The sequence below is a fragment of the Rattus rattus genome, chromosome 15, assembly GCF_011064425.1.
Source record: "Rattus rattus isolate New Zealand chromosome 15, Rrattus_CSIRO_v1, whole genome shotgun sequence".
NCBI lineage: Eukaryota > Metazoa > Chordata > Mammalia > Rodentia > Muridae > Rattus > Rattus rattus.
In genome coordinates, this window is record NC_046168.1 from 66,998,027 (window position 1) to 67,007,672 (window position 9,646).

General features: G+C 46.0%; 1 protein-coding gene across 1 annotated transcript; it reads right to left on the bottom strand.

The window, feature by feature from the left end:
* Positions 1-1,141: 1,141 nt before the first annotated feature.
* On the bottom strand, positions 1,142-7,914 carry St8sia3 (ST8 alpha-N-acetyl-neuraminide alpha-2,8-sialyltransferase 3). The gene is made up of 4 exons (XM_032885908.1): positions 7,360-7,914; positions 5,960-6,082; positions 3,227-3,784; positions 1,142-1,738 (listed from the first exon to the last, which is right to left on the bottom strand). The coding sequence occupies exons 1-4, from the start codon at positions 7,536-7,538 to the stop codon at positions 1,456-1,458; spliced, it is 1,143 nt and encodes a 380-aa protein (XP_032741799.1). The 5' UTR covers positions 7,539-7,914; the 3' UTR covers positions 1,142-1,455.
* Positions 7,915-9,646: the final 1,732 nt, after the last annotated feature.

The window sequence follows — 9,646 nt, forward strand, 5'->3', positions numbered from 1 at the left end:
TTGGCCAGACTTGGGGTTGAATTGGAAGAGCAAAGTGCTGCTCAATGTAAAAGCCCGGGGATGGGAGAGATGTGATTTCTACTGATACAGCCGGAACAATGAGAACAATGGCCAACTGATCTCAAATTCCAAAGCTTATTTAGGACCAAGTCTTGCCACTGCATAATGGCTTTTCTTTTTGAAATGCTCAATGTATAGCCACACAGACTTGGAAACAGAGGATAGTATCTTCAACTGTCTCAAAGCAAGCAAGCGACATCTAGATGCTTGTTGGTGGGGATGTCACAGAAAGGATCTGACATGACTAATGCTAACATGGCTCACACAGGGACCAGTCTGACCAAAGCTCTAGTTTGTCTTCCACACCAACTCTTGTGCTTCTTCTCCAATGGCCGCAACTCTTTATAGAGTATACAACCTGAAAACACTCTCCTTCCTCTTTCTTCATAGTCTCTAGGTTTTTTTAAATTAACCCAATTGTTCTGAGAGAGCACCCAGCCTAGCACTTGAACTGAAAGTGTTGAAGGCCTAAGCTAGAAAGCCCTTGTAGGATCTGTCACAACTGCACTCATGCTAACAGATGCAATGCTACCCACACTGCGGGCTTTCTTTGTGACAGAGAAAGAGACACTGTGGCATATGCCACAGTCTACCACATGTCTACCCAAATAGACCACCATGCTGTAGAATAACAGTATGGACAAGTAAGGACTTGAGGCATTTCCTATAGAATTCTTCACGGGGAAAGTCACTAAGATATGCTAAGTTTGTCATGAAACATCCAAGTTATCCAGAGCCTTGAACACATCAGGTACAGATGCAAACACATACGAGCAAAGCTAATCCAGAAGTAGTCCTAGCAAATTATTAAACTCAATGGTAGTCGGGCAACCTGAAGTGTGTGTGTGCGTGTGTGTGTGTGTGTGTGTGTGTGTGTGTGTGTGTGTGTGTGTGTGTGTGTGTGTGTGTGAGAGAGAGAGAGAGAGAGAGAGAGAGAGAGAATATACAACCTGCAAAACCAGTTTGTTTTTGTTTTTGAAGATTCTGATCCCCCTGGCAAAAGAGGTCCTGCTGAAGCTGGCCAGAGCTCTCTGGTTATGAGGACTGTATCGAAGGAGGACTGAGGAGATGACAGCCATGGTCCTCATTCACACGGGAGTCAGTTTATTATTAAAATACAAGCTTGGAACTATTTCAAGCTATTCTCTGTGCAGCATACTTCCAAATGCAATATAACCTTTCCCAGTCAAGTCTAAAAGACACGGCTTCAATGCACCTGTCCTAAGTCTGTTCAGACTATTCAAAGAGCAGTGCAAAAGAGGAAGAGAAGACATCTTTCCTTGTAAGTGGCAGACAGGCTTTGCCAGATTGTCTATGGGGTCTGTTCTGGAGACTATTCAATTTGGTTTGGGGGCACTTTTTTAAACAGCCATTGGCACTTTCCATTTGGAGTTCTTAGGCACAGTGTGACAGAGTGAGCTTCGTGAGCCCTTCCCCATGCATTCGATAGAGCAGCTGAAACTCAGCAGGCAGCTGGTGAGACTCCTGCCACTTGGTGGTAAATTTGGTTCCTTTTTTGTCATAGTAGTGGTAGGGCAGATCCTCCCTGGTGTTGGGGTCAAATCCGAAAGGCCAGAAACCGTACAAGTGGATCTCTTCACATATTGCAGATGCAAGGGTGTACATAAGGATACCTGTGCTCAGTCGTTTGGGTGACAAGTGTTTGTTTTTCCAGTACCTGCAGAACAATAAGTATAGGTACATTCAGCGGCTGGCTCTGAAGGTTTCAGTCAGATAAGTCAGTAGGTGGGGCTAGGAGCTAGATTTTTCTAGACCGGTTGGGTTTCATGGATACACTGTTTGGGTGTACCTACATACACTTCCCAGCCCCGGTACAGGGACCTGTTCCCTTCTGGATGAGATTTAAAATGCCATAAAAAAATGAATAAAAATGGAGCAGAATGGAGAAAAACGATGGGGTCAAAGATTTGGAATAAGTTGGTAAGTGACCTGGGTTTGAACTCTGGTGTCTTTCATGTTCCATAGTGACTTTGGACAACAAATACACTCCACTTTTTGTATCCCGTTGTCAAACTTTGGGGTTCAGTTCTATTATCTCTTACATTCTTGGGAGTGGTATCAGTCTGCATAATTATTCATCGCACCCATTTTCTCGAAGTAAAGGTCGCAGTTTGGACTACATATAATACAAGTGCCCTTCCTTTTGGAGACACACCGATTTACTACACTGCGAGTTCTCTTTCGGTGGAAACTCAACTAAACAGATCTTAAATTTGGAAGATTTTAGGAAACAACAGGAAGGGAATATCTATTACAGCATGCATTCCTTGTCTCCAGGCCTTCCAGAACCCACCTGAACTTGTAATAAGATCTGTGGTCTGCCGTGATGCCTGGATTCCTTACACAGGAGGGCATGGGAGCTGAGGCAATGCTCAATTAATCTTGCCTTTAAAAATGCCCTGGATGGTTGCCTCACTTCTGACTGCATATTTGAACCATATAAGGGGTTACTAAAAACACCAAGTGCTTGATCCTTGCCTCCCTCACCACATTAGACTCAAGGCCAGCCCAGGTAGTAGTACTTAAGAACTCTGATTCTTATAAACAATCAGAACTGAAAGTTACCGGGCCAGATGAAAATGTTGCACCTCCGGCCAGTTTCCTTATCAAACCATAAGGGACAGCAATGAGCTCTTTGAATACACAAACATTTAATTACAAAAGCAGATTATGCCGTTTAAGATTTATCTAGGTGGGTTTCTAATCCGGAAACTCTACAAACACCTGAACATCCGACAAAAAGGATATTCTTAAAGTCAGTAGTAATTTCTTTCTTTTTTAAATTACAATTTTTAAAAAAAAATAGGCTTTGTGTGGTTTAGTCACTGGGTGTTGCCAGGATCTACCCATTGGTACAAGGGAAAGTCTTGGTTGGTGGTAATTTCTATGGCTGATCACGAAGAAGGGGACAGGAAATAAAAAGAAGAGTGAGGAATAGTCTTTTCATTTCGCACTTGGTTACCAACTAGGGGTAAACTGAAGTTTTTAACTAGCATAATTCATTCGTTCATTAAAAAGATAAGAGTTCGTCCTCAAGAACTAAACCAACCACAACAACATGGATGGCTCCCAGGCCCCAGAGATTACAATATTGACTTGCCATCTGGTGGGGGGGTACGAGTGAGATTTAATAAAACATACACACCTGTTGACATGTTGCATGATATTTCCAGGCCAAGCCAACTGGACCTTTAACTGACCTCTGTGCTCAACGAAAAAATCCACTAACGTTCTGGTTACAGTTGCAGAAGTGTGGAAGAAAAACGCGGGGATCCAGAGAATGGCCCCGTCGAGCTTTTTTAAACTGAGGAAGAAGTTGTTACGGTCCTGGATGGTTAAAAGGTTGTTGTAATATTTTTCCAAGATGCTAGGATTAAAAGTTGTGAGGTTGGTTTTCTTCCCAACATCTTTGTGGAAAGCCTCTGTCGGGGCAAAATTGCACCGAAAAACAAAATCCGATTTATCTATTTCTTGTCCACACTGACTCCCTGTCAAGATTCCACTGTTTCCAACCACAGCACAAATGTTATAACGCTTATTCAGAATGGGCGACACATCTGGGAGCAGGGACCGGAAGTTATTGCTAATAGAGAAAACATATTTATGGCTGGAATAATCGTAATGTATCAGTTGTCCGATCCGAACACTATTCTTGGTCAAAGAAAAATTTTTTATTACATCGACATGCTGAAGAATTTCTTGCCTAAAATAAGAAAAGATTCATTAAATACATTCTATTCCAAAGAACCAAGTTTCCATCTTATGCTTCCATTTAACTCAGACCAGAATATTAAGCACATTCAATTCAAGTGAAGAGTATGGATTCACACTTGCAGGCTCCAAAGGGAAGCCTGTTTTAAAACGTACAGGCACAGCAACATAGCTCAGTCAGGTTCTGAAGGTAACCTTTGGATGCTAGGAAATTCAGTGTACAATTTTACCAACTATTTCTTGGTGTTCTGGTCTACCCAAAGAGTGTATTTGACTAAGGAGGAGGCAGATGCCAAACTGTGTTAGAAAACACAGGGAGACAATTTACACAGGCCTCAGAGAGCTCACATTAATGTATCAACATTGGTGACTTAAGAGTTTGTAACTAGGGGCTACTTGTTTGCTATTGGTCTGTACGGCTCAACTAATAGCAAATACTACAGGTGTCTAAATAAAGCTAAACAGATATGGATCATAGTTCAGCACTCTATTATTAAAATATGAAAATAGGAAGAGTAGTGGGCATGGCTAAATACTTCATAGAAATGAGACGATAATCTCATTGACCTTTGCTAAATAATGAAACAGACGTTTTCCTCTGTGTGATTCTATGGAATCACAATTTAGCAGGATATAGGTAAGGAAGGCTTCAGGGGAAACAAAGGTAATAAGAGAAAAGTGATACTTAGAATTGACTTCAGCTTGGTTTCATATTGGGCTTTCTGTGAAATTATCTCCTCTTAAAATCTCAGGTACATAAAAATAGCTTAAGAGACAGGTAGCTTACAACTTTGTCCCCCACTGACAAGGAGGAAAATTGGAACGCCCATGCCTTCTGTTTAAATAACAGCAGGGTGAAAAGAGCTATCACCAAATTCTAGGACAACGTAGACCGGGGCAGTCGCCTCAGCTTTCAGGCACCAGCGTAATTCTTGGAGTTGCTAAAAAGCAACTTAAAACAATATTGTTAAAATTAATTAAAGGTTTCCTAAGAAATGGATAGAAAGGCAGGGAGCTTTGGAAAGAGAGTGTTCTTTTGATTGATGCTAGGGATACCAGGCCCGGTGTAGAAAAACACTGTAATCAAGTTAGAGATGTATTTAGTGTGTTTGGGGGATTGGTGTAAGGTGTTCTACCTTGAAAACTGTACTGTCTGCAAAATTAAATTTAGATGGAAATCCCAAAGGCTAACGTTGAAAAGCACCTCCGTGGTTTAGAATTAACCGCCACAAAATAGTTTATAATTAAGCATAAATACTTTAAAAACTGTAACCATAATCCTATGATTATACCATTTAAAAAAAAACCCACACAATTTTCTCATGCCATGGGTTTCTTTTCATTCTGCCAGTAGAATGAATATATATATATATATATGTATATATATATATATATATAAAGTACAGTGACAATAAATGCGATAAATGCCAGGGCAAAGCCACATATCACTTCCTAGTTTGTAAAATAAGCACCCACAGCCCTAATGAACACACTAGCTGGTTCACATCGCATTTAGTGCCATAGCCATCCCACTGGGTGGGGGGTGCCTATGGTTCTGAGACCAAAAATCACTGAGACTTGATTTCTTTCTTCCTCTGCCTAAGACCAGATGAAACAATAAAGAAAAGCCTTCTCCGTGGATAAGAACAGGCCACCACAATCAATAAGAACAAAGTTAGTTCTATAATAAGTTAAAAGCTGCAAAAGCTTCATGAAAACAAACAGGCAGAACCAAAACAAAGTCAGGTTTACGTACATATATTTGGGCCCGAGTCTCCACTAGTGAGTGATGTGGTAAGGGTGTGTTTTAGTAAGATTGTGTAATCAGACCATAAAGAGATCATCTGCTTGCGATGAATGAAACCTTTTATTTTTAATAGATAGCTTTGGTGCAGCCAGACATCATGGTGCTCAGTCAAGGCCAAATTAAGAAGGTATTGGCCAACCTGATTGTTCCTTTTTAGAGGGATGGCTACGAATCACCTCCTCTTGCATTTAGGCTAGGAAGACAAAGCCCCCACACTCTCAGGTGGGGTGAGATGAATTGTAGCTTTGTGTGTGTGGTACTGGTTTTGGATTTGTTTTCGTGCTGTTTGTTTTATTGAGTTTCAAAATTAAAAAAAAAAAGAAAAAACAACAACCACCAAAACCTCTTTTCCTATCCTACCTTTGATGTAAAAACGCTGTCCGATTAAATGTCCATTTAGAAGGTTTCTCTTGGAGTTCATGGGTGAGAGAATTCGTAATGGGCACAAATGACGGGTCTAGAAACTTCAGTGCAAACTGTGACCTGAAGAGGAGCATGAGTTTAGATAGGTGCTGGCCTCAGGGAGGGGAACCCAGAGAGTGATAGCTCCAGCATCAACCGGAAGGGGCAGCTGGCACAAGAGCAAGCCCACCCCACAGCCCCTCTCTTTTGGCACATTCTCTGCTCCTACAGAAGCCAGGAAGAAAGGAAGAAAAGGGGAAACTCTTCCCCATTGTCTAGCCCTCCGGGTGCAGGTGAGACCATAAGAAAGATGGCGGTCACTCAGACAGCAAGGGTCAGAGCCCAGCCCAGGGCTGCAGTCCACGGCTCAGCGGGACTACGAGTCAGCACCGCGGACAGCAGCCGCCGACCGGACCCTGCCACCCCCGGGCTCGGAGAATTGATTTTTGGTGAAAGGGCAGAGGAAATTCGAGACTCAGGCGAAAGGGGTGGGGGTTGGGGGGCTCCAGCCTTAACCTTTTCCTTCCCACGCCCAAGTCTGATTTCACCCTCAGCCTTTAGCTGGAGACTCCCAGAGGCCGCCTGCAGCCGGGCTCTTCTGTCCAGGCCTAACATCTTCAGGTTGCACATCTCTGGCCCAGCTTGGCCCACAGGGTGCAGCTTGTGGTTGCCACCCGCCCATCGGAAGGCGGTGCGGGGAGAGCTCCTTGCGGGCACAGGTAGGGGTGGGGCTCCGGATGAGCTGTGCGGAGCTGCGCCCCGCGGTGACTTCGACCCGGGCAGGGTGGGCGGCCCTCAGCAGAAGGCTTGTTTCCCGCAGGGGCTGAGGAATTGCAGAAATCCAGGAAAGGAGGGGGCGGCTGGCAGCGGGGGAAGGGTCGAGGAAGAACCCCCTAGGGGCTTCAAGAGAATAAACCTGCGCATCATTAGATGAGAAAGGGGGGGAGGGATGGGGTGCGAGTGTAGTCGGCGCCTGCGCCATTAGATCGCCCCAGCCAGGCCTGCGGAGTCCGCCGCTGGTGCTCGGCCAGGTCGCTCACCTCAAACCTTGCCCATCTCCGGGTTCAACACCCCCACTCCCGCTGTCCAAACACCGCCTGTCGCTCAACCACCAACACCCCAGTTTTGAAACGGGGGAGGGGACGCAGAGGAAGAATGGGAGAAATTCAATCACATCGATTAGGACAAAGGCTTTTAGGGGCTTTGGGATTAAAAAAATATATAAAGTGCAGAAACAGAAGGAGGAATGAAAGGACCACGCAGTTACCGAGGAGCCCAGACACTCTTCTCTGACGGTCCCCCAACACACCAATCGACCCGAGATACCCGAGGGCGCTCCAGCAGAGGCCCACACTCACCGGAATCCCGCGTGGAACATGTACATTCGGGGCGCCCCCGGGCTGGCGTACTTGGGAGTGGTGAAGATGTTCTCCTTTTTCAGGGACACGTAGCTGATAAGCGATAAAATCAGCAGGGCCACGCTGAGCATGACCAGCCCTAGTATACTGGCGACTCGGGCCATTTTGCAATTTCTCATTCCGGGCTAGGCTGGGTTCAGGGAAACCGGGGAAATCGGTCCATTGAGCGGCCAGCAGCCTGCTGGCGTGTGAGTGTGTTGTGTGCGTGCGTGTGTGCTCGCGGGCGCGTGTGAGTGTGTGTGGCGGGGGAGGGGGGACCCAGGCAATTGAGTCGCAGAGGGCCCGGGGGTGGAGAACGACCTGGAGCCCCCGGAGAAGCGGGAGCCGCCCCCTACCCCACCCCGGGGCAGGGTCGAGCCTGGCCCGGAGCTGAGCAGGAAGATGGAGGGTCTGCGCGGCGGCGTGGCGGGCGAGGGAGTACACCGAGCCGTGCGTCTCCGGCTGCCGGCTCAGGCTCCCCCGCGCGTTTCCAGCGAGGTTGCCATCTCCACCGCCGCCTGAAAGATAAATGTGATTGGAATAGTGTTACAGTTCGATCTAAGCACAGGATTTAATTAATGAACTCTAATCTCCTAAATAACCAAGGGGAGGGATGAGGAGGAGGGAGGGCAGGAGGGGAAGCGGCTTGGGGGTGGGGTGGGGGTGGGACGGGAAATAGGCCCACTCCAATGGCCTCCAGGACCCGCTAAGGGTACAGCTGGGTAGGAGGCTGTTGGGAGACAGATGCCCAAACTTAGTTTAATGAACCATTCATTACTTTATAAAATACATCACGAAATAGGAGGATAAACAACCCCGATTTGCTACTGTGGAGGATAAACACCGGCTGGGTACTTCTCAGAGATGCAAAGAGGTTTTTTTTTTTTTGTTAGGAAGGCAAACGTTTAAAAGCTTTCTCATCTCCATCACGCATCACCTGCTGCAGCCTTTCTGCAAGGAAGATCTAAACAGCAGCTGGGCTAGCCTGCCTTGGGAACACTTAAAAACCTTCTAGAGAATATTCTGGAATATCTCACCGTGCTCTTTACTTATATACTTACCTAAAACATGGGTACAAGCAAAGCTCTAAGGTGATCGATCAGTCAGCGTGGAAGGTTCGACTGTGTCCCTCACGCTCCTCTCAGTGCTTGGCCTATGTACTCCAGCATCAAGCTTGGAACTGTTAGACCTGACTGGGTCTCTATTGTTCACACTTAGGATTTATTTTTAGGACAGGCTTCTGGTGGGCTAGGTGACCTAAGGTTCCCAGAAGCCAGGGCCATTATAAGTGCACAAAACAGCTTTTGCGGGAGTTCAAGACCTAAGTGAGGGGCTGGGGATTTAGCTCAGTGGTAGAGCGCTTACCTAGGAAGCGCAAGGCCCTGGGTTCGGTCTCCGGGGGAAAAAAAAAAGACCTAAGTGAAAGAGGTTTGACTGGAGGGTGGCAAGAAAACACATGTGTATTGCTTGATTATATAGTCTCATCACATGCTATCTTAATAACCATTAGAAATGCACATCAGTCGGCTTTCAGTCACGCTCAGAGGAAACTTATTTGTTTCTTTAGCTTTGTTCTTCACAGTTAGACTATGGTCTCTTCTACTCTGCCTTTACCCATGGTTTGGTGGTCCCTGTGCTGGTCAATAAGCACTGCTGAAAGACGGTCAAGGTGAGATGTTGGCCTTTGAGAACCTTTTTCCATAAAGCAAGTTGAGATTTCTCCAAGAGGCCTCATGCGTTTATGAAGGTGGGAGAGCCTATATGCTCTGCCTTTGGAATGGTAAATTCACCAAAAGGAAGGCCTCTTGGGCTGTGAGCTCCTGCAGAGCAAGGACCATGTCTTCTCCCCTAGTAATGTCTCATCTTGAGGGAATACTAGTTAAATATGTGAAGACGGACGGGGCAAGCTCTCTCACCGAGTAGGTGGCCGTGGTCAGCAACACCGTACTTCTGTTGTCAATGACAAAGGGGACCATCTCGTACCCTCTAAAGACCTCTGTACCAAACTATGATGATGGGAGCCAAGGGTACACAGCTAATCTTGGAGTTTTTTGTTACTTAAAAAGCTCCAGGAGCTCAAAGATGGCTCAGTTGGTAAAGTGCCCGTCACACGAGTGTGAGGACTGAAGGAGTCCGATCTCTAACTTTCACATAAAACCTAGGCACTGCCCGGCTGAATAAGAAGGTAGAGAGGAAGACAAGGGGATGGGTGGGTCCTTAGAGCTCACTGGCCAGCTATTTTAGCCAA